Source organism: Schistocerca americana, chromosome 1, assembly GCF_021461395.2.
Source record: "Schistocerca americana isolate TAMUIC-IGC-003095 chromosome 1, iqSchAmer2.1, whole genome shotgun sequence".
Lineage (NCBI taxonomy): Eukaryota > Metazoa > Arthropoda > Insecta > Orthoptera > Acrididae > Schistocerca > Schistocerca americana.
Genome location: NC_060119.1, coordinates 1,104,415,330 through 1,104,441,435, shown reverse-complemented (window position 1 = coordinate 1,104,441,435; position 26,106 = coordinate 1,104,415,330). Strand labels below are relative to the sequence as shown.

Sequence of the window (26,106 nt, the reverse complement as noted above, 5' to 3'; positions counted from 1 at the left end):
CAGAATAGACATTGCCTTTTATATGTTATTACACACATATATAATTACAGATGTACTGTAATTACAAACCTACAGTATTGTATATATATATATAATCATACACATTGAAAAACAGAGTAACAGCATAAATTACAAGCCCCCCCTTGTACAATGTACGAGGGAATTTTGAAAAGTAAAGATACAATGGCTCGTAGTCCTTAAATAGAACATATATTTAGAAAACATCATTTACATCTTATTAACTGGAGTATTTGTTATTTTTTGACATAATCACCCCCGTTATCCAAACATTTGTTAAGTCGGTGCACAAGCTTTTGTATCCCACAGTCATAGAAGCTTGCTGCCTGTTGTCGGAACCACATTTCAACTTCATCTTAGATCTCTTCATCATCGTGGAATGATCTTCCACCAGGATGTGACTTAAGGTAACGGAAGACATGGAAGTCAGTGGGCGCAAGGTCCAGGCTGTATGGCAGATGGACTAATACATCCCATTTGAATTGTTTGAGTTGTGTTTTGGTTACGAGCGCTGTGTGAGGCCAAGCATTGTCATGAAGCTAGTGGACTCCACTTGTCAGCATTCCCCTGCATTTGTTTTGAATTGCCCTTCGAAGACATTTCAAAGTCTGGCAATATGCAGCATCATTAATTGTCATTCCAGGAGGCATAAATTCCAACAGAAGAATACCTTGTCTGTCCCAAAAAACAGAATCCATGATTATCTTTGCTGAAATGGGCGTTTTGCATTTCTTGGCTTTTAGTGAATTCGAATGACGCCATTGCATTGATTGTTGCTTGGATTCAGGTGTATGGTGATAAACCCATGTCTCGCCACCTGTCACAATATAATCAAGGAACTCATCACCTGCTTCAGCATAGCGTGTGAGGAAGTCGAGTGCAAAGCCCATCCTTTCTTTTTGTGTTCCTCCGTTAAGAGTTTTGGAACCCACTGCGCAAACAATTTCCTGTACCCTAACTTGATAGTCACAACATCATAAAGAGTTGCCTTTGACACATCCGGTATGATCTGATGCAATTCTTTCAATGTGAGACGTCTATGCACACTAATTGCTTCCTCCGTTCTCCGAAGAAGGGCATCAGAGATGGCAGAGATGGCATCACAGATGGCTGACCTATTATTTGTTTGTCATGAACATCGTTCCTACCTTCAGAGAAATGACATCACCATTTCATTACATTTTGTTGATTCATAATGTTCCCATGAACAGAAACAATCTCTTTGTGAATATCCGCTGGTCGCTGACCTTTTCCATGAAGAAAACGTATAATGGAGTGCACTTTGCATTTCGTGGGATTCTGATTTGGCGCAGCCATCTTAAACACGACCTACTCCAACCAGAAGCAACATTCAACTGTCGAATGACTGTGAGGAGAAAGCTACCAGTTCAAGGTTAACACCAGTGTTGCCAACTTGCTCGCCAAAACTCTTCTGTTCCTCTGGTGTACGGTGTATCTTTACTTTTCGAAATACCCTCGTATCATTACATTTGGATTCAGTTATGTGAATTTTACTTAATTCTAATGTTAGTATTGTATGGGTTTTGCAAGCTTCAGACATGTAACAGCATTCTGTGTTAAGTTACTTAAAGTAATTTTTTTAAATATTTTTTAATATTAGACTAAAACACTATCTGAATAGGCTGAAAGGAGGAGCACTGGCTTTTTTTTACTGTAACTGTTTTTGTCCTAATATACATATAAACATATAAAGTACTCTAGCCATGATTCCTTAACTGTCAGTGTGAGTCAGTTCACACTCATCATGTGAGAGTCACTCCAAAACAAATTCACAATATTTTTTTTTAAACATCCAATTTATTTTCCATGTCTTTGACATTTTTAACATCCTGGAACAAAGGGCTATATAGTGGCATGGTGGAAGTCAGGAGCTGCACATTTGAGTTACTATTTAGCAGCCTTCATAGCATCTTCAAATCTTATCCTGCTTCTCCTAGTCCCACTCAGATTGCCAGTTCAGTCACTATTATGCATTTGTCAGCCAAAATCATACTGTGAATATGCTACACATTCTCAGGAATCTGTGCAGTGCTTGGTTTGCTATCATGCAGGATTTCTTGAATATTCACCAGATAATCTGCTTGTCCAATGACTAATTGTACTGGAGTCAACAGCATCATCAGTGTAAAGTTCTGCAGTCCCTTATGAATGTTTGTCACTGTCTTATTTTTACAACACAAACAAACATAAAAAGCAGCTGCTACCTCAGTGGAAAGCTATGATAACATGACTGGGAAAACATGTTGAATTAAATTTGAATACAGGTGGGAAGAATTTTTCTATGACCTCTGTGAGTAGCAAGGATGCAGACCAAAATTTTAAGAATATAGGAGAAGACAGATTGCTACTTTCTGCATTCTGGCCCTAGCTGCTGGAGTTGGTGGGAGAGGTGTGCTTGCTTGTGTGTATGAATGGTGTGTGTTTCTCTTTTTCTGATAAAGGCAGTAAGCTTTTGCTTGTTAATGTATAAACTGACTGTATCCACAGTCCTGCAGGCTGTCATTCATTATGGAATTTGTATGTGAATGAACTAATAAAGAAGATAAGTATTTTATTTACACTTTACTTATATCTTTTTTAATGTTTATGATTTTTAGGCATTGAGGGAACTAATAGAGGGTGGAGTCACTTTATCATCTTGCAGAAAGGATGAGCTTACAGACATTCTCCACATGGCTGTGTGGCGCCATCAAGATGAGGTAATTTGGTAGAAATAAGTGTTATAGATCCTAAAGTTTAGTTCATAGTAATGTGTATCAATTATGTTTAGAACAATGGTGTCTGCTTAGTAATGGATATAACATGAACAATTGGAGAAGGGCTGATTAGTTACATTTTAGTGAAGTCTGGCGCATTGTGAAGGCTGCACTGCATCCAAATATCAGTGTATATAAAAGTGTGTATGATATGCACATAATTTTGAAACAAGTAAGTACAGGATATAGGCAACTAAAACTTTCAAAATACAGTCAACATAAATATACTGATAATGAAGATAAAAGCTGTGCTATGCCAACTAAAGACGGGTGAAAAACTGAACCAAATCTTTGCATAAATAACAACAATGTGGGAAACCATAAAGAAGACACGTCAAGTTGCAGACAGGCAAGATTAAAAGACACAAAGAGTGTCTTTTAATAGTGCCTGTCTGCAACTTGACATGTTTTCTCTACGGTAAGTAGCGAATTGTCTTCTCCTACATTGCTGATATTCCTACCTGGTGTTTCTATTGTTTGATTTTTGCATAAATAAAGTTTTCTAAGTAGTTACTCATTGTTGTATTTTTCAGGTAGTTTAGTGAACTACTTTGAATATTTAACTTTTAGAAGTTTTAAAATTTTTCTCTCTTCACTAAATGGAATCATATCTAATATGTAAAGGGTGTTGACCTGTGGAAAAATTAGCCTAGATCAGTAGACAGGGAAAGAATCATCTGCGCTGATAGACTTTTGTCTACTTTATTTTGAAAAAAGGGGTTTACTTTTACAGTAATATATGACTGTAAGGTATAGACTTTTCTTGTGCTCTAGTACCACATGTCACTGATGTGATCCAGTGTGGCTAAGCTAACATTTTCATTGGTGCCAGGAAAAATATGTTAAATAATGTTGTTCCATAAAATTTTGGGTGAAATGCAGGATGTCAATAACTTACTGCCTTAATATTTCAGTGAAGAATCTTGTGGCTATCTTCAAGAAGCTATGTAAATATTCAGTCAGATCTTGATAAGATATCAATGTGGTGCAGAGATTGGCAACTTGCTCTAAATGTTCAGAAATATAAAATTCTGTACGTCACAAAATGAAAAAAACATAGTATTCTATGACTATAGTATCAGTGAGTCACTGTTGGAGTTGGATAACTCATACAAATACCTGGGTGTAACACTTTGTAGGGATTTGAAATGGAATGATCGCATAGGTTCAGTCGTGGGTAAAGCAGGTGGTAGACTTTGGTTTACTGGTAGAATACTGGGGAAGTGCAGTCACTCTATAAAGGAGATTGCTTACAAATTACTCATGTGAATGGTTCTAGAATATTGCTCAGGTGTGTGGGACCCTTACCAAATAGAACTAACAGCGGATATTGAAGGTATACAGAAAAGGGCAGCACAAATGGTCACAGCTTTGTTTAATCTGTGAGAGAATGTCACAGAGATTCTGAAGGAAGTGAACTGGAATACTTTTGAAGATAGATGTAAGTGATCCCAAGAAAGTCAGTTGACAAAGTTTCAAGAACTTGCTTTAAATGATTACTCTAGGAATCTGCTACAGTCCCCTACATATTGCTTACATGGGGGTGATCAGAAAAACATTAGAATAATTTGTGCACACACAGAGCCATTCAAACAATCAATCTTTCTGTGCTCCATATGTGAATGGAACAGGAAGAAACCCTAATAACTGGTGCAATGTGATGTACCCTCTGCCATGCACCTGACAGTGGTTTGCAGAATATAGATGTAGATGTAGATGTGTGCTGGCAAAATTAGTCTAACATTATTAACAGACATTATATCACGGCCTGTCTGTGATTGTAACTTGCATGTTAGGGCAGTATTAACTAATAATATTGTGTCTTCAGTAGTAATATTTTCCCAGAATGAACTTTGATTCTGCAGCAGAGTGTGCAATGATATGGAACTTCCTGCCAGATTAAAATTGTGTGCCAGACTGGGACTGGGACCTTTCTTGCAAAAGGCTAATGTCCCAGGTTTGAGTCCTTATCTGGCACTTACTTTTAATCCACCAGGAAGTTTTATATCAGCATACACTCCAGTACAGAGTGATACTCTAATCTGGAAATAAGCCCCAGGCTGTGGCTAAGCCATCTCTCCAATGTTCTTTCTTCTAGGGATACTACTCCCACAAGTTATGCAGGACAACGTACATAAAATTTTGAAAACGTGAGATGAGGTAGTGGTGGAAGTAAAGCTGTGAGGATGGGACATGGATTATGCTCAGATAGCTCAGTCGATAGAGCACTTGCCCACAAAGGGCAAAGGCCCTGGGTTCATGTCCCAGTCAGTTGCACAGTACTGATTTGCAAGGAAGTTTTACAATATATTTATTTTATAATTACTCTCCAACATGTTTTTTGAGCTATAGCTTCATTTTCAAAGACTGTATACATGTAATGGGCATTACATCTGCTTATAAGAATATAGAACTGTACAGAAATGAGAGAAATAAAATCTCACAATATATTATGTGTGTTTGATCACACAACACTTGTCTTCTGCATTGTTGAAATATTACATATTTGCATTTACATTTTGAATGATTTAACATGTTTATGGAGTACTATATGACCCTTATGATATGTACTTAAACCATGTGACAGTGATAATTTGTATTTGCGTAGATTGAAGAAATAAAATAATTCAGTGGCTGGTTGTTTCTGCATTCATTTACATCTACATCTACATCTACATGATTACTCTGCAATTCACATTTAAGTGCTTGGCAGAGGGTTCATCGAACCACAATCATACTATCTCTCTACCATTCCACTCCCGAACAGCGCGCGGGAAAAATGAACACCTAAACCTTTCTGTTCGAGCTCTGATTTCTCTTATTTTATTTTGATGATCATTCCTACCTATGTAGGTTGGGCTCAACGAAATATGTTCGCATTCAGAAGAGAAAGTTGGTGACTGAAATTTCGTAAATAGATCTCGCTGCGATGAAGTCTTTGCTTTAATGACTTCCATCCCAACTCGCGTATCATATCTGCCACACTCTCTCCCCTATTACATGATAATACAAAATGAGCTGCCCTTTTTTGCACCCTGAAAAAAAAATCAGGTTTGTGTACAATATATGCCTACAAACACCAAGAGCATGTACACCCTGATGTGACTGCTGATTTCAACAATAAAAAATAAGGTCTGATGCTTTTTGAAAAGCCCACATGTATGGGTGGAGTCAAAAAGTAATGGGACTTTTGCAGTTTCTTGTTGCAGGGCTTGGTACACTGCTAGTATCCAGAGATGAAGTATTGTTGTCTGCAACAATTCTATCTGATGTGTCACTGTTATTCCTGTGTTAGTCACCGTATTGTAGCAGATGGCTCCATTGTCGATCTGTGCAGAGGAGTAAATGAGGGCAGTGAGTTGCTTTTTGTTTGCAGAAGGTATTAAACCTGTGGAGATGTCAACAACTAAGGCCAATTTTTAGGTCATTGACAGTATGGTGATGGAAAACTGATGAATCACAGTTGACAAATCCCCAAGATTTTACCTCTCAGTCATGGTTCAGTGTATTCCATCTTACACAACAGTCTAAATCTTCAGAAAGTATGTTCAACATGCATACCAAAAGAATTGTCAGTGCACTATAAGGCACAAAGGATGGACATCTCTTGTAAACATTTGGCCTTTCATCAATGCGAGAGAGCTGGATTTTTACAGAAAATCTTAACTGTACATGAAATGTCGGTGCATCATCATGAACTAGAAAGTAAGGCTGTTAGCAAGGTTTAGAAACACCCATCAATACCAGAAGTTAAGAAATTTAAACATCATTCATCAGCTGGTGAGATAATGCTAACACAGTTCTGGGACATGGAAGATGTGGTAGCTGTTTATTTCACTCCAAGAGGCAATACGGTTAACAGTGAGAACTATTGTGATATGTTGTGAACTAAACTGAAACCTGCAATCAGATCCAAACACTGCAGAAAACTGTGGTAAGTGTCATCCTGCAGCAAGATAACTTTTGGCCATATTCTGCAGAACAGACTGCCAAAAGAATAAAGGAGTTGGAATTTGTTTGCTGGAACACGTGCCATAAAGTCCAGACCTGCTCCCAAGCAATTTCCATATGTTTGGACCATTGAAAGCTCTCAGGGGAAGAAGATTTGCAACTAATGCAGAAGTTATTGATGCAGTGCTAAATTGATTACAGGTGCAACTAAAAAACTTTTTCTCCAATGGAATCAAAAAACTTGTGAAATTCTGGAAAATTTTGTTGAAGCACAGGGAGTTTTTGTAGAAAAATAATTTATGTTTCAGTTTTCCATCATTAGAATAAATATTCCTTTTCTCAATAGTCCCTTTACTTTTTACTTTCCCTTGCAGTACAGAGGGAAAGAAATCAATGCAGTTTTCCTCATTAGCTGACTCCCTCATCATCTATCTGATTTATGTGTCATAGTAAACTTTCCAGGGAACAACATTATAAAATATTACAGAGGGATTGAAAGGAATATAGCTCACTTTCCTGCTTTCCCACTAAGTTTCCACTGTCTAACAGCATTTTAGAAATGTTTTGAACAGCAAGACGAAGTTTATTCTTCAGCATGGGATTGCTGTAATGTTTGACTGACTTTGATATTGGGCAAGTTTTTGACATGGGAATAATGTTGTTTACTTTTCTAATTCTCTTTGACAAGTGCACTTAAGGCTGTAAGTTAGATTTGTAGTGTGTGTTATGCAAGCAATTTTTAGGTATCTAAATGAATTTAATATCAACAATATAGGAAAAGACAGATTGCTACTTACTGTAAAGAAGACATGTTAAACAATAGACAGGCACACTTAAAAGACATTTACCTAGAGCTTTCAGCCACAGCCTTCATCAGTAAAAGAGAGACACACAGCATTCATACACACAAGCAAGCACATCTCATGCACACACGACCACCTCTCAAGCTGGGATGCAGCTATCACACGATATGCAAGCAGCAATCTTGAGGGGACAGGGAAGGGGAAGGGATAGCAGTGTATGGGTGGGGAGAGGGATGGATGCTGTCTCGTGGAGTGTGCAAGGGGTAAAATGCCAACAGACCTCTACCACAATAACATTATGGTACAGGTACTTGATGTAAATATTGTTATTTTTTACATTTCTGACATATTTTTTCAGACATTTTAAATGTTGAATTAACATTGTGACACTTGACAGATATTACAGATGTGGGAAATAATTAATTCAGGTATGGTGGTCACAATAATGTTTGACTGACTTTGATATCAGTTTTAGAGACAAGTTTTTGATGTGAGGATTAAATTGTTTACTCTTGCCAAGTCTCCTGTAAGTTTGAAGTTAGATTGGCATGTTTGCTTTATATTACTGAATGCGGCTCATATTTCCGTGCTTGGATGTCAGTGAGACAGGATGTGTTGGAACTAGCAAAACACTCGGTCAGTGAGTTCACTCTCGCTTATGCCTGCCTGCCTGCTTGTCTTGTGATACTTGACAACACTTTAGATGTGGAATATAATAAAACTGAGATTTTGTTGTGACTTGACCAGAAATCAAACTTTGCACACATGAAAGTGCTTCTGTATGTAATTTTTGGATAAATATTTTTGGATATGGAGCAAAAAGTTCAGAGTTGGATACTCTCAAGCATCCTGTAAAGTACTCTGAAATACTGCAAGTTACACCATTTACATAGTTTTTGGTTGAATGTGGCACAAAAGAATAAAGTAAAATATATATTTCAGAGCATTTTCTTACTACTACGCACAGCCAAAAATACTGCAAGTTATATCACTTATGTACTTATTTGGATAACTTCTGTTGAATATTGATAAAAAAGAGGAAGAAAAAGAAGAAGAAAGAAATCTGACAAGTCACCAATTTATGCACCTCTGATGAAATGTAATTTTTTTAACATGGTGCAAAGAATTCAGTGCTTGCAGATACTTTTGAGCAAGATCAAGATGGATGCATTATGACTGGATTTTTCATTTTAAGGGTCCATAAAGTACTAAGCAGTGATTCGCTGCTTCATTGTAATAGAATGCTGTGAATGACTTGAGAAGGTGTGACGGGGATAGGGTGGGCATGCGGCTAGGGGAGCTAAAAATGGGAGGGAGAAATGGGGCAGGGCCAGTTCCACCATGTGTAGGGCCAATTAGGTCAATAACACGGGCAGTGCTGAGACACCCTCCTCTCTAACGCCACATAAACTACTCACAAGAAACTATGCTCAAAATGTGTGAACTTTTTTAGCTTACTTGTGTATGTATGTGCAACTAATTATGGCATGAAGGATAAGATATCAGTATCTGTTTCTTGATGTTCCTTAATGAATATCTTGCTCGTAAAGTCTTGTGTTTCATGGTAAAAAATGATGTTCATATGTCCTGGGTGTGATTATTTTCAATAATATAATTTGCACACAACTTCCACTTGGTTTTCATCAGCTCTTTTATTTTATCCATTTTCCACTAATCAAACTTCCACAGGAGATAAACAGTAACCAGATTTTTCAGACAAAACCAATCAAATTTACAGCCCAGCAGCTCACGCCATAATGCGTCATACAACAGACTCCTCCATTGCTTACAGACTCCATACTACTTGTTACATACAAGTCAACAACAAAAACACATGAAGATGCAGTTCAGTCTTTTACATCCTAACAGTCTCATACAATTAACTCCTTCTTGTTAACTTTTTTTTTTCAGAATAAATCATAAAAATAAGAAAAATGACAATAAATTTAAATTATAATTATGATTTAAAATTAAATTGAAAATGATTTTTTTACCTTGGACTGTGTCATAAATTCAAGGTGAAACCTAATTTCTGAGTTAGGTCATGTTATTTCATGGATTACCTGTTTTCAACTAAAACACTTAAATTTATGTCTGTTGTGATCATAAACTATTTCTTACTTTATTTATGAAGTTTTTTCTAGGAAATATTAAAATTTAACTAAGAACACCTTTGTTACAGCACTCCAGAAATTCTGTAGATTGATACATCACTGTCTTCACATCACTTAAATCTGTAGGGCAACTCTTGAATACACTCTTTTCATTTAAATAATTAAAAATGTTTCATACTTTATAACTTATCAAAGAATCTAAAAGGAAGCAGGAGCCTCCATGATTTTTATTTCTTGTGCAGCTTCTTCACTACACAGGCCATCTGGGTACCCCCTTTCAGCACAAGTTTCCCAGAACTGTGCAGATGGGAATTGTGTCTGCAACACATCCCGTGCTCTCTCTATCCATCTGACCTATATCTTCACTAACCTGTACCCACTGCCTCACCTTGCCTTTTCCTTTCTCTCTTCTGTCCACACCATTCCTTCTCCATCCAGATCATGGAATGAGTTCTCCTACCACTTTTTCTCTCTGCTCCAACACCATGTGGGCACCGTTCTTCCCCCACTCTCTTCTTTTTCTACCTCCTGCCCTTCTCTCTCGCTTCCCTTTCTCCCTCTTTGTCTTCAACATGCTCTTGTTCTCCCCCTTCCCCCTTTGCCTCCCCCCTCCCCCCTCCCGCAGTCCCACGCCCCTCTCCCTCTTTCTACATCTCTTTTTGTTATATTCTGTATACTCTTTTCATCTTGTTGTGCAGGCACAAAGTCATCTGTTTAAAGATATGACCCTTTCCCTCTACCCCCTCCTTGCATCTTATCTTACCCTGTTTCCACCTCCATCAGCTCAGGCAACTGCTTTCATTAGTTGAGTATCAATAATTAGTCTTCCCCTGGCCTTGCAAGTATGCATTTGGGTGTCTGTGTGGTTGTGTGTGTGAATTTGTGTACTGTTTCTAGAGAAAGAGCTACTTTTGAAAAGACAGTGTGAATAGTGTTTTCTTTTATGTGTTACTGTGCTCTTTGCATCAATGTGCTATAGGTGAGTGGTTGCCTTTCCCTCATGTTACATTTTGCTCCATACAGGAATTTCCATTATTGTCAAAATTATATTTGGAGAGAGTGAAATTAGAATCAGTTTCCCATTTCAAATATATCAGCAGCACAACTTCCAAAGACAACACTGTTAATCAGGAAATACTCAGTTGGACACAGAAAGCATCCAGTTTTTACATTCAAATCAGAAAACTTTCTATGTGACCATGAAAAATGACAAAAACAAAAACAACCATATACCTCACTACTTTGTGCCCATTGTCATTATGGTTTAGAGACATGTAACCTATGGAGAAAGACTTCATTGAATTCAAGTGACAGAAATGAGAATTACAAAAAAAGTGTGAACCAAACTACTAAGAAGAACAAAATCATAAATGAGGTGAATAGGAATGTAGCCAGCATCCAAGGCCCTCTTATTAGTTTAATAAAGAAACACAAACTGCAGTGGTGTGGGTTCTACATGAGAATGGACAAGAAAAGATCAGACATAAAATATTTTGAAATTAATGTCCAACACAAAAGACTGTGCAGAATGCTTAGAAAATGCGGGATAGACACAGATCAATCACACAGCGACAAGAGGCAATTCCAATGGAAAGATGTCCACCAGCAGAAGATCTATAAAAACAGGATGAGATGGCAAGCACTTGTACACCACACAGCAGAAACTCCAGATGAGAAATGATGATGATAATGGTGATAATATAGGGTATATAAATTGCAGAGGTAGATTTAGGCTCAAATACAGTAAGCAGGCTCAAATGATTGTAGGCTGTAATAGTTATGCAGAGGTGAAGAGACTTGCCTAGGATATACTAGCATGGAGAGCTGCATCAAACCCGTCTTCAGAATTACAGCCTCAGAACAACATCAACATAGGGCTTTTTCCTGTTATTATGCCAACAATAATGGAATACCCACTTGCATCCATATATGTTGTGTGTCAAGTTTCTTTGAGTTTCTAACGATGTATTGCTGTGCCTAGCTCATCTGTAAACATAATTTTAAGGTTTCCTGTAATGATAACAATATTTAACAAGCTCCGCACATTATGATGAGAAAGTAGAAATCTGTTACATCTGTTACCCTTTCTGATGCCAAGCTGCCATTTTAGGCTCCTCTAGTGAATTTTGCAGCTATATCTTGAATAGCTCATTAGGTCTGCCTTTCAAAGACATTACTCTAACACAAAAAGTCCTCGGAAAATACTGGAAATCACAATGATGTGACAAACAGTGCTCTGATTATAATTAATGTTTCTGGAAGACTATTTTTGTTCCTGCAGTGGTTGGTAATAGGAGCCTCTGAATCTGGAATCCAAAAGTCCTAATAATTATTGGAGTGTCTAATGAGATAGGCTTTTGATTTAATTTATGATGTATTAATGTTCTTATCTTTTGTCTGTTTCTGTGGGCAACTTGTAATTTCCTTTGTCACTAGAGTGATGGAATCTAGGTTGTGTAATAGGAAGGCATGGGAAATCTACATGAATGTTATATTTACATCTTTTATTGGGGTAATGCATTTCAAAGCCCATAAGAAATGAGTAAGTGCACAAATGTTGGCAGGAGTGTGTGACATAAATTCTGGAAAACCTGAATTTGACAAACCCTTAAGGATAGGTGGCAACTATCCCATGAAACCCCGCATATGAAAAGTAGTCAGAGAGAAATATACTACTGCCTGGTACATACCGCTCCAATAGAGACAATGAAGACAAGATTGTACTAATTATCATGCATGTGAAGGAATTTAAGCACTCTTCTCACGCTCCATACAATAACAGTGAATTGTAGAATATGGATGTAAATATAGAAAATTCCAGATAATTGTAAAGTCCTCTCTGAAGTCTTCTGTTTACTGTTATATGTGATATCAATATTGTTCAGATACATTACTAGATTTAGATGCACTGGTTTGGGAGATTATCTCATAATGTGGCAGGATAAGAACATTTGCAAGAAATTGTGCAACTTTGGTCTGAAGGTTAGGGCAGTGACAGGTGATTATTAGTGTCAAAACATGGCTGAAATAAGCGTTTTGATCAACTTATCAATGTCTCAATTCTATTTTTTATCTTCTTGTTATCAGGGCACCAAACAGTTTTATGTACTCAATTTTTTTAATGGACTATAAAAATTAAGGAAAGAGTACTACATCTAATGACTGCTAATTAATTTTGAAATAATTAAATGTACCCCTGCTTGCTTCCTGCATTCATATTTAGAACTATTGTTTCTGTTAAGAAAATCTCACACTTATATTAATCCAGCAAATACTGCACAAACATGATACTTAATCCAAGCCAAACATTCATCTGTTGAGCCAAAAACTGAACAAATGTCGTAATGTTGTGAGGAAATACAAGATACGAAGAAATTAAGGTTGCCACAGATTTCCAAGATGGAATTAGATCTGGAACAAAAATTTTGTGGAGAAAGGAACAAAGATGGTTGCAGTGTGTGAGAACAAAAGAGTTCTTTGCAACGGTCTGAAATAACATGATCCATAGATTTCTGGAACAAGATGAAATGGAATAAATGTCCAATGAGCTGATCAAGCAAACCGTAATCAACATGAGGCCAAGTTCAGAGGAACAATGTCACAGCCCTTCAAGATCAGAACTGGAACCAGGCAGCAAGATGGACTATTCTGTATGCTCTTTAGTTGCGTTAATGATAAGGTGATCAGACAATGATTGTGAAAAATGTGAGGAGGGATGAATTTAGTATTTTAAAATAAATGTGTGGTTTGTCCTACAAACTACAAAATTTTCATAAAACAGCTGTCAACGTGTGACTAGTGTTCGATGCAAACCTTTGACAGTATTTTGTTTCTTGTATTTGGTAACTTAACACTGACATGCAAGGGGAAACATATGTTAACACAGATTTTGTAGTGCATGTTATTTCTTAATAATGCATGTGATCCCATTATTTTGTTCATCATGTACATCCATCTTACTTTACACTTAGAATTATTTAAATTTAAATTTTTGTTGTTTATACAGTATTTTATGTAAAAACTAGCAAGGAAAATCAGTTGTGAAATATATTTCTAAGTCATGTGTTTATACTATTTCATTAATGTATGCTTTATGTTCCCTCCTTTTTATAGTTAGTCACAAGATTGATTGCTGCAGGAGCAAATGTCAATAGCAAAGAAAGAGGGGAAGCTGAGAAGTCAACATTACATGGGCACACAGCTCGATGTTTGGTAAGCTCAGACACTTGTAGCTTACAATTAATTTGGTTGAGATTAGTATTAAATGTTAATAGTGAAATTTCTTCACAGGAAATCAATGAATTGTCATATAGAGGAGAAGGCTGGGTTGATGCAGCATTTTCTGGCAATTCCCCACTGTTCAAATCTCTTGAGTCAGAGAAGGTAAAGTAATTCTTTTTTATTTATAGCAATAAATGAATGTTTACTCATTATCATGTCAGGCAAGCAAAAAAATAATTTCATTAGTTATATCTTCCATTGGTCATTGACGTGATATTGTGTATTAGAGCTGTCTGTCATTATTAAATGAGTATTTTAAGCTGGAGTTATGTGTGCCTGTAATTGAACCCAATTGACAATTGGTAGTTTTTGTTCTAACCAGCCTCCCCCCCCCCCCCCCCCCCCAATTTTTGTCCTACTAAGTCGAAAATAGTGATTTTGTGAAATTATTTTAGCTAGCAAAATTCACAAACATCTTCTGTGATTTTTGTTTGCTGCATATTTTGTCATACCTTGTCTGTCAACAAATAATAGTAAAAAGATGAGAATATTCATGAATTTAAGTTAAACCCATACATAAAGCACAACACAGCAAGACCAGAAGTTCATTTACAACAATAAAATGATGAAAAACTTTTACAACTCTCCATAGACATGACTGTTGTTTTTTTTAATCCATACATGAACTTATGTGGTGGTTTTATAATACTCATAACTAATATATCCTGTGATAATTTTTCCTTTTCAGTTCCAATCTCATACACTATCTTGTTTTTACATTCTGCAGTCACTGTCTCCTTTAATTCCACTGTTAAATGAAACCAAGGTTATTTTTCAACAATTTTTTCATTAATAACCCTTTCCCTTAATGTTACTGGCATGTAGAAATAGCAAATTTTCTTATTGGAATGAAACATTTCAAATAAATCAATATAATTGAGTACATTACCACAAAAGCCGTTCCAGCTAATTTCAAACTTAAGTAAATGTAATCACATTCTTCTCCCAACATACAAGTTGGAATTGTTTGCAGAATTTAGATCATCTTTACCACACTGATTCTTTACAAACTGTAGATTTTGTATAAATTTCTGCTTCCATTGTTGAAAACTCTCCTGTTGCTGACAAACCAAATACCTCATTTCCATTTTCCTCAGACACAAATTCATTTTTCAAAACAAGAAAACAGCTTATCTCCTCATCAGCACCAACTACTTCAATCATCAAATTCTACATAATCAGTACATGAAGTAACTCAATTGAGTCACATTTTTGTCTAATTTGTTTATTTTGTCCTGAACATTATCAATACAAACTTTATATCAATTGTTGTCTGCCATTAATTTTTCATTTTTGTCAGTTGTCTTCTGTTAATTTTTCATTTTTGTCTTATTGCTCAGTAATCTCGTTCACCTTTTTAAAATTAGCTAATTCTACTTCAACATTATTTTCTGATTTACTGGGTTTTCCATCATATTCTACAAATCTGCTGCTTGTTGCTTTAATTTTGGCTAATTGTTCAGTACATCATTAACCTCTTAATTACTTTTGAAAAACATTCTCCATTTTCCATTGTAGATTATCCAGTGCCCCCGCCCCCCTAGGATGAAATTCATGTACCACATCTGTCTGTATCTAGAGTCAATCACATTAAGGTTGGATGTTACACTGCTCCCCGCATTGTTAATTCACCAGTTGGATTCATTCCAGGGTGTGCAGGTGGATGTGATAAGTAAATGATTTATTCTTGCAAACAAATTAGTTAGTACATTTTTATAAGTCTCTCGCTTTCTTTAATGTTTGATGATTGTGTGTACTTATATATTCGACTGCCTTTACCTCTGCTTCTGATTTTGGTTCATTTTTTGTCATGGTTGTTCACTCTTTACACATGAAAAAAAATTAGAGAACAATAAATACAAACGCTGAAATATTAAAAATTTTATAATGCTTGTACTTATCTTCACATGTCCTAGTTTGTTGTTGCTGCCATCAGTTTTAAGTTTCTACCCCACTGTAAATTTCATAAATTTTTCAGTACACAAGAATTCCTTCAGACCTGATTTTCTGTTAATATTCCTGTAACATCTACATTTAATTAGTACCTATTATAGTTTGCTTTATCAAAGTAGACACCGTAGACACCCACTATTCTAATCTACCATTTATTGTATCAAGTCTAAAATTATGATTTAGTCAAGACATTTTATATTACAAACCTCAAAGGCATCCTCTGTGATTTTGTTTGTTGCATACGAGGAGGAATCCAAAATTTTCGGGACTGGTGCTGCCATCTGGAAAGTAGGAGTAGTAGATCTTTGCACTGCTAGGTGGTGAGAGCTGCATATCTGATGAGTTAGTGTGCGGAGTGGTATTCAGCTGGGAGGACATGTTGTGTGTCCACAGTGATTTCCGTAATACTATGGGTTTGGTGTGTGTGGCAATTTTACGATGGATCCATGAACAGAACAGCGCTTGTGTATCAGATTCTGTGTGAATCTCGGGAAAACTGCTACGGAGACACTTGCAATGATTCAACAAGTGTTTGGGGGACAGAGCATGGGCTGTCCCAATGGAAGAGCCCAGGTTCTCCAAGACCCAAAAAAGCTAGACAGGTGAAGAGCAAAGTCATGAGCATGATCATCACTTTCTTTGATACCAAGCAAATTGTGCACAAAGAATTCATCCCACCCAACCAAACAGTGAATTTCACGTACTACCATGATGTTTTGCGATGGCTCCATGAAAACATGCGGTGACGACAGCCCAAACTTTGGCGTCAAGGGAACTGGCTGCTTTATCATGACAACATGCCCTGTCACACGTCCTTCTCACCAGGACCTTTTTGGCAAAAAACAACATGGCATTTGTACCCCACCCACTGTACTTGCCAGATTTGGCACCTTGTGACTTCGCGCTATTCGCAAAATTGAAACTCAAGTTGAAAGGCCATCGGTTTGACACTCTAGAGAGGATTCAAGAGCCATTGCTAGTGGTGATAAACACTCTCAAACAACAGGACTTCCAGAAAACGTTTGACCAGTGGCAGAAGCACTGGGACTGGTGTGTACGTGTCAATGGGAACTACTTTAAGGGTGATGGTGATGGTGAGCATTAGTCTAAAAGTAAAGTTTTCAACAGATGGCTGCACCAGTTCCAAACATTTTGGGTAGCACCTCGTATTTTGTCATGTTTTGACAGCCAGTAAGAGGAAAAGGTTAAAATAACCATGATTTAAAAGTGATTTTCTACTTATTTTCTGTTTGTTGTCCATTACATCTTGATGTTATTATTGGCAGTGTTTTTTGTCTGAAGGGGTGATATTCCTGCTTGCAAAATTGGTTCCTTGTTTTGTAAATATGCATGTATGCCAGTAACAGAAATGATACAGGCCTTTACTTGACATTCCACATTTTTTAACACTTCCAATATTTTCCTTCTCAGACTATGTCCTGCCAGGTGGATTATGTTACATATGTTATATTATAATATTATTCCAGTGGTTTCAACATTAGCTTTTTTCAGAAAGATATTTGTACAACTCATTTTTAATTTAGCATTTTCAGTTATTTCAATAACCAATATTAATACTACTGCTTCTACTACTACAACAACTACTACTAAAAAGAATAATAATAATAATAATAATAACTATAAAGATAATTTCCATTGTAATCAGTTTCACACTTAAACACAAAATATTCTTAATGATTTGAAATAATGTCTTTTGAGTCAAAATAATGTATATATCCATTTTGGGTTAACTTGTACATGAATGTCATGAAAATAATATCCTAGGTAAAAATGTAGATGTGAAAAATATTATGAAAAGGTTAGATTGCTATTGCCTTTATAGTGGAGATGATGAGTCACAGACAGGCACAACAAAGAGCTGCTAATGTGTGTGTTTGTGATCTAATTTTGATGAAGACCTTACTGGCTGGAAGCTATATTTGTGACAGTCTTTTTGTTGTGCCTATCATGACTCAACATCTCTGCTGTACGGTGAGAAGCAACTTTCCTTTTTGCAGTATTGTTACATTCCAGACTGGTAATCAAGTAAGCTTTTGGCCAAAAGGCCTTCTTCTGAATTAGGCAACATTCACAATTCCATTCACACAAACACAACTTTCACACACCTGCCCAATGTCTCTTACTGCTGAGGCCAGACTGTGAGCAACAGCACACAATGGGAGAAGCAGTTTGGGTGCTGAGGGTAAGGAGGAGGTGGGGGTGGGATGGGGGAATAGCAGGGAAGTGGTGGGGGATGGTAAAGTGCTGCTTGTGGGACCATACAACTGTATGAGGAGGAGAGAGGCTAGAGCAGCTAGGTATAGTCAAGAGGTTAGATGGATATTGGGGGTGGGTGGTGGGGGTGCAGAAATGGAGAGAAATAAAAAGACTGTGAGAGCATTGCTGGAATACAAAGCTGTGAAGTGCTGGTGTGGGAAACAGAGAAGAGGATAGGTGGGTGAATGCCAGTGACTAATGAAGGCTGAGATCAAGAGGGTTATGGGAACACAGGGTATTGCAATATATCCTATATTCCCAGAACCCTCCTGGAATCAGCCTTAGTTTGTCACTTTCGTTCACCTGCCTATCATCTTCCCGGTTCCCACTCCAGCACTACACAGTCTTCTGTTCCACCAATGTAAACCACACTCTTTTTGTTTCTCTTCTTTTTTGCCCCCCTTCCTCCCTGCCCTCCATCTAAACTCACAACTAACTAGTCACTCTAACCTCTCTCTACCTTATCTCTGCTTGCTCCCCAAAGCAACACTTTACTGTCCTCCACCCCTACCCTGCTATCCTCCCCCTCCCTCTCCAACCTTTTCCTTACCCCACCACCAAGATTTCTTCTCCCTTCATGTGCTGTTGCTTGCTGTCTGCTTCAGCAGCCAGAGGCAGTGATCATATGTGGCTGAGTTTTGTTTGTGTGAATGTATGTGTCTGTGCTGTCTAATTCAGAAGAATGGCTTTTGGCCAAAAGGTTACTTAATTAGCAGTCTATATGGTGAGTAACTATCTACACTTTTCATAATATTGTCATCATTCCAACCTGGATTTTCCATTGTTTGAAGTTGTGAAAATAAGTTATTGTAAGAAATTTTACTGGATTGTGTTGTTTACAGATGTAATGTATTGTGTTCTTCAATACAGACTGAGAGTATCTGAAAAGAGTAGTTGCTACTCATCATACAGCGGAGGTGCTGAATCTCAGTTAGGAACAACAAGAAGACTGTCAGAAAGTAAGCTTTTGGTCAACAAGGCCTTAATTGGAAATAAACAACACACACACACACACACACACACACACACACACACACACACACACACACACACACACTCATTCACACTCTGTAGGGACACCACCTCAAAAAATTTTCCAGTCTGTTTACTTCCTACTCCTGCCTTGGTCTACCACTATCCACCATCTCTATAGCAACCTTCAAACGCCCCCAAATCCCCTCGTATCTGACAAACTCTGCCTTGTGGGCCTACTACATTTACCCCATCCTCTAAAACTACCTCCCACAACCATACAGAATTCAGAACCTAAACAGACCCAAAACACACTCATGAACATTTCCTCCAAAAGCCTTAGTCCCACGGAAGTATCAAACAATTCCAAAGATCTCACCTTTTGCCCCACTCCCAGATTCAATCATGCAGAACTTGTTAAGACCTTCTCTCCTTCAACTGGTCTCTACAGTGGTAACACTTTCTTGCCACCTTCTGATGTATTCAATGTGGGCATTCCCCCCCCCCCCCCCTCCCACCTCCCCCCCCCCCCCACACCCCACCCCCAACCCCACCAACTCTACTAAGCAGACACAACTAAAGACCAATGTTGAACCCTGCTGACTCAGTTCACTACTCTATCCAACCATGATCCACCCACACTGCTCCCAAATGTCCCTATGTTAACTTTCCAGAATTTCTTAAGACCAAAACTTGCCTCACCATCATTCTCCAAATCACTCAATGTGCAAACTAAGCTTACATCAGCAGAAAGAACCATGATCCACCACCTTAAAACTGGTCCTAAACTTATAATCCCACCTGCTGCAAAAGGCTGCACACTGTCATTTTGAACTGTAAGGATTACCTGGGAGAAAGACTCCACCAGCTGTCAGATTCATCTACCTAAAAACCCTTTCATGGTGACTCCATTCCAGAAATCCAGCAAGATCTCCATCTCTCTTCAAATTACTTAGGCCCATCCCAGAACCTATCCCCAGAGTCCATCTCTCTCCTCACTCTATGCACTCCTATGTTCTACATGCTCCCTAAGATCTGTAAACCCAGCTGAGAGGATCCCTACTCTCATAGATCAGCATCTTCCGCCTACTACCCACAACCTACTCTCCTATATAAAACTTACCAACCATTTCCTCCATTGACCCCCCACAGTTCCTATTTCTTTGCTACATGGTCCCCTGCTTGTCATTATTGATGCCACCTCACTTTACGCTAACACACCTAATGTCCATAACACTACCTTTTGCAATGCTCGATGGGTTCCAAACCCACAACCTCCCTTCTGCTCACCATGATCAACTATATCCTCACCCACAATTACTTTCACTTTGCCGGCATCACCTACAAACAATTCTGTGGTATGGCTATGGGCACCTGCATGGCACCATCCTACACCAACCTATTCGTGGGCCATCTGGAGGAATTGTCATGTCCAGACACACGATAGAGGCAAGTCTGCAATTTCCATGTGATGAGGAGGTAATGGAGAAAGACAAATTTCCAGTGATGGCAGGTTGACGACTTGGATCAGCGCCAAACACTGTCAGAAGGCATCTATGAGAGACGCGGATTTTGTTACTGGACAAGATGCTTGCAGCAGGAGACTCTTGGAATTCAGGGGTCTGGTTAACACTGTTTATTTGCGATCAGACTAACTGATAAACTGAAGGCCAATTCTAAAGATTAGAAAAAGCAAGGGAGGCAATTGGCCACACAGCAGAAGACAGTGTTTGAAGCCATGGGAGTGGATGCTAACTGAAACAACAAACACTAACAGCAACTAATTAAAAATTCAGACTACCACTCTAAGTGAGGAAGTGAGGAAAACAAACGTGTAAGAGCTTACTGAAGCTGGCCATGAGTTATGTGGAGTCAGCGCCCCAGTAATCTGACTGGGTTTTTAAAGAATCATGGTGGTATACCATTTCTACCACTCTGTAGTCAACCCACCACTCCACTGGCACTTAAGAAGCTTCAACTAATCAGGTGAGTCTTCTGACCAACCATAACTGGATTCCTCCCATACTCCTATTTGGTAGGTAGGGATGCTTCTTGATTTTACATCAAAAACCTCCAAGTTCAGCATTCAGCTAAAAGCTAAACATCACTGCCGCCCCTATTATGGCTAGCAACAACATTGTTTTACGTCACTTGGCCCCACACTCCATCCTTCTATGGGTAGAGTTCTTTGGTAGCACTCTAACCTGTGTAAACCCCTGATGCTGCAGTTCTCAGGAGCAAGTACCAAGCTTACTGCCTCAGCTAAGAATTGTTTCTTCGTGGCCATCTTCTACAGTGAAGCCTTACAGCAGCATCTAGGCAGTGGAAGGAGTTACCAGCTAATTCTCTGAAGTGAAAGTTTTCCCCTGGGACAGCTGCCCAGGGCGTCTGCAATTTGCATGGCTCTACTGTTACTATTTATCTACGGTAACCTAAACACTACCACTTTTGCCTCCTCTCTGCATTGTGTCTCTGATTTCTTACTTTGGAGTGCCCTTGATGGCTCCATATAGCTTTAAGCATAACAATGTGGAAGTCATTATGTTGTCAACATATGACAGAATCCTTCCTAACCACCCACAATCCCAAACCCCTCACCTTGTTCAGATTCATTGGTGACATTTTTGTGATTTGGATCACAGTTAAGGACAACCTACCCACGTTCCTCCAGAAACTCAGCCGCTTCTTTCCCCCCTGTTCCTACTCAACCCAACAAGTCACTTTCCTCAATTTTGACCTCCATGTCAAAGATTGCTACATCAGTACCTCTGTCCATACCAAACCTAACAATTACCAGCAATATCTCCACTTCAAGAGCTGCCACCCATTCCATACCAAGGAGTCCTTCCATACATCCTAGCTACCCATGGCTGTCACATCAGTAGTGACTAGCAGTCCCTCTTGAAATATAAAAAAAAGTCTCACTGAAGCACTCACACACCATAATTACCCTCCCAACCTTGAACGAAAACATATATCCAATGCCTTAACTCTCCAAACACCCACCACCTCCCAAAGTCCCATCATTTGGACACAGAGGAGCATTCCCCTCCTGATTCAGTACCACCCAGTACTGGAGCAACTGAATCACATTCTCACATTCTCTGCCAGTGTTTTGACTACTCATTGTGCTCTGAAATGAGGAAAGCCCTACCCAGTATCACCTCCTACAGAGGTATTCCTCCGCCCAACAAACCTACACAATATCCTTGTCCATCCCTACACAACCCCTGTTCCCAAACCCTTGTGTCATGGTTCATATCCCTGTAATAGAGCTAGATGGGAATCCTGTCCCATACATCCTCTCACCACCACTTACTCCATTACAGTCACAAGCATTACCTTTCCTATGAAAGCCACGACTACTTGTGAAATCAGTCATGTTCTACAAGCTAAGCTACATCCATTGTGCTGAATTTTACATGGGCATTCCATCAGCTGTATGTCTTCATGAACGGCCACTGACACTGTGACCAAAAAACAGCTGGACCATCCTATTGCTCAGCATGTCTCCAAACACAGTGTTCTTCATTTAAATAACTGCTTCACAGTCTGTGCCACCTGGATCCTTCCCACCAACACCAGCTTTTCTTAGTTGCACAAGTGGGAGCCTTCCCTGCAATATATCGTATGATCCTGTAACCCTCATTAGTTGTTGTCATACCTATCTAGCCACTTCCCTGTTCTTATTCCAGCACTACACAGCTCACTATTCCATCAATCCACCCACAGCCTTTTTATTTCTCTCTCTTTCCACTACCCACTATTTAAAACACATATTTTTCGATCCAATTTCAAATAAACAGGAATCACTGATGTAAACAAAAGGTAGTGGTGTATGTAAACTGATACTTATAAAATTGTTGCAATGAAACTGTTTACTAAATTATAATTATATTGAAGTATATAAGTCCTGTGGTTGGTAGGAACATTTAGGATAAACATAAGTAGGTGAAATATAGAACAAATGATCAAGTACATTGGTCAAAGTCATTTCTTTGAAATGGAGATGGATTTGTGTTAAAACAGTATCTAAATTAAAGTCTGTGGTATTTAAATGAAAAAACCAACTGAGAGAATCAACACTGATTACAAAATTAAAAAGTAATTAGCGAAAATGTTATAAGTGGTGTGTAAACGTAGGCAGCTCCTTAGGTGTTTTGTCAATAATAAATAAAAGTCCTATTTTGCCACATTCAATGGGAGACTTGGAAACATATACATTGGCACAAACATTTTCCAAACCGTGTATCTTTAGCATTGTATAAAAATAGTAAAAGTATTGTTATTATTTCATATTTGAGTATTTACACACTCCTAAAATGTTAAATGCTTGAAAGTTGATAAATGTATTTGCTCAGTAAGAGCCAGTGCAACTGATGAAATATGTTATTAATTTTGAGGCAACATTTTTAATGGTAATTTTATCAAAAAACCCTTTATAACAATACTAAGGATTGTTCGGATTTCTATGTAAAGGGGCAGCCATGTTGGCATTAGATGGCAGTGTCTTTAGAGATGTTGTGCAAGATGCATGTAATTGCTTAAGTAAGATGTACATCAGTGTTGTAAGCGTGTCAGTATTTTTGACTTTTGTCAAAGTAAGATAATAATTATGACGTGATATAGAATAAAGGTTCTAAAATGTAATGTTGTATTGGTCATTCTTCGTGTGAAAACCAAGTTACAGTGGACATGAAAGAACACAGTGCTTGCGGCAGCAGCAGATAAAAACAGTTGGATGAGTAAATCCTACATAATTATAAGAATTTTTAATAATAGTTTCACACCACCCCTCCCTCTATCTAACTGGACAGCACCTTTCCCTATCTCCACCTTGTCCCTGTATGCTCCCAAAAGCAGAACTTTACTTTTCAACCCCCTCCCCCCCCCCCCCCCCTCTGAACTGTGCTATCCCTGCCCCTCCCCTCCTCCTTCTAACCCTCACCAATCGTTGCTCCTCCCATCATATGCAGCTGCTTGCAGTCTGGCCTTAGCAACCACAGACTGTGCACATGTGCGTGTGTGAGTCGCGCTTGTGTTTGTGTGTGTTTTGTGATTTCTGATGAAGGCCTTGCTGGCTGAAAGCTTACTTTCTGACAGTCTTTTTGTTGTTCCTATGTGCGACTGTGCATCTCCGCTATGTGGTGAATAGCAGATATCCTTTCACAATATTGTCGTATTCTATGCTGGATTTTCCATTATTTGAATGAGAGTACATCATAGACCAGTTTAATTGCATGGTTCAAAAATCTGTAGGAGGAAATATAATACCTACCAAGTTCTAAATTCATTCACTAGATGATGGCTTTCTGCACCAAACTGGCTACTCAAAGTTCTTTTTCATATTTTCGTGGGATTAGTGGAATTTGACATCATTGTGTATGAAGTGTAACAAAGCTTTCCTAGTTAGACTTTTGTCAAGAGATGCACAATGGCTGGAGTGTTTTTACTGACAAGTTGACATTTTAGTATTTTCATGTATTATGACTCGTATGCAACTTTCAGATTCAAGGTACAACCTTAATTTCTTACAAAATTTATTGTCAATTAAAAAAATGGAATTATAAAATGCAAAGTAGAATTTAATTGAATTCAGGAACAAAGTGGATCAAAGTAACCATAGATAAGTTCATCAATGTACTTTCTCCTCTTTTTGCAAACTCATTACTTATAGAACATTAGATGATGACAAGGAATTGCAAAACAATCCTTGGTGGTTGCAGATATGCATATTACTCTGAAGATCAACCTCAGCAGAGGTTACAGCCAATTCACTTGGTTGAAATTTTGCAAAGGCATGCATAAGCTATTTTATAAGCTATTTTTAGGATAAGGCATTCTTTGGTTAACAGAAAGCAGAAGAAGCAATTTAACAATTTAATAAGGAACAAGGCCACCCAAAAATTTTCGCAGATGAACTTGATTTTCGCTGCATAACAAAAGTCTGTTTAGGAAGATGTGGCAAAACATATTCTACCATTAAAGACAATCTTTCTGGATGAGATTGGGTGAAATAACTTGTGAAAAGGTATCCGCAGCTATTAATAATATTTGCTGAAATTATAGAAGTCCTAGAACAGGTGTTCAAAAAAAGATTATCACAGAATACATAGACAACTAAGCATTGTATTGGCTGATGTCCCTCATGAGAATATATCCAGTTAAGATGAGACACATATGAGTGACGATCCAGGGAAGAAGAAAGTTATTTGCCATTAAAGTTATAAACATCTTGAACGAATAATTAATTTCACAAATGCCAGTGTTAATGTCATGTTCTGTGGAAATACAGCAGTTTTGTCAGTTACTGTGTATGTCATTTATAAGGTGTATATCTATGGCCCAACTAGACTGAAAATGAGACTCATGGGATGTGGTACAGTAGGACAAGATATGGGTGGACTGATTTAGCAGCATATGAAGGTGGATTTTCGTTTCATTGTCTACCAATTCTTAGAAATCTGACAGGTAAAATGGTTCTAATAGGCAACAGTTAATCATCATATATAGATCTGAATGTGAAGGAAATATTCTTTTTGTCTGTTTGCCAGAAAATTCATCTTGCCTTACACAAGCTCTCACTACGCCCATGTCAGACCTCTCAACATGAAATGGAGGGAAATACTGAATAAATGCAAGCAATCTGGGAAGAGAAATCCCAGCTTTATCAAAGAATCAGTTTTCCATGCTTCTTGGAAATGTGGTTGAAGAATTTAAACCAACCTGCAAATTTTCTGACTGGATTCAAGAAAACACTGACTTTCCATTTGAATAGCAGGCCATATTTTAACTAAATTGTCAGGTCACAAAATGACTCCAGGCCTGAAAATTGGAAGAGGTTAATTAGTAATGCAGGTGAAAGAGAACAAATAGTACTGCTGCTTCTAATCTGTTTTGTTATCATTTTCAGTGAAATTTTTCAATGTGTGATACATTATCAGTATACAGTGGAAACCT

General features: G+C 38.0%; 1 protein-coding gene across 1 annotated transcript in view; it reads left to right on the top strand.

The window, feature by feature from the left end:
- Nucleotides 1-26,106, top strand: part of LOC124618131 (serine/threonine-protein phosphatase 6 regulatory ankyrin repeat subunit C-like) — a 278,501-nt gene that overhangs the window by 143,611 nt on the left and 108,784 nt on the right. The window contains exons 7-9 of the mRNA XM_047145320.1: nucleotides 2,637-2,738; nucleotides 13,777-13,875; nucleotides 13,954-14,046. Coding sequence (XP_047001276.1) covers nucleotides 2,637-2,738; nucleotides 13,777-13,875; nucleotides 13,954-14,046 — 294 coding nt within the window. The remainder of the gene's footprint in view (nucleotides 1-2,636; nucleotides 2,739-13,776; nucleotides 13,876-13,953; nucleotides 14,047-26,106) is intronic.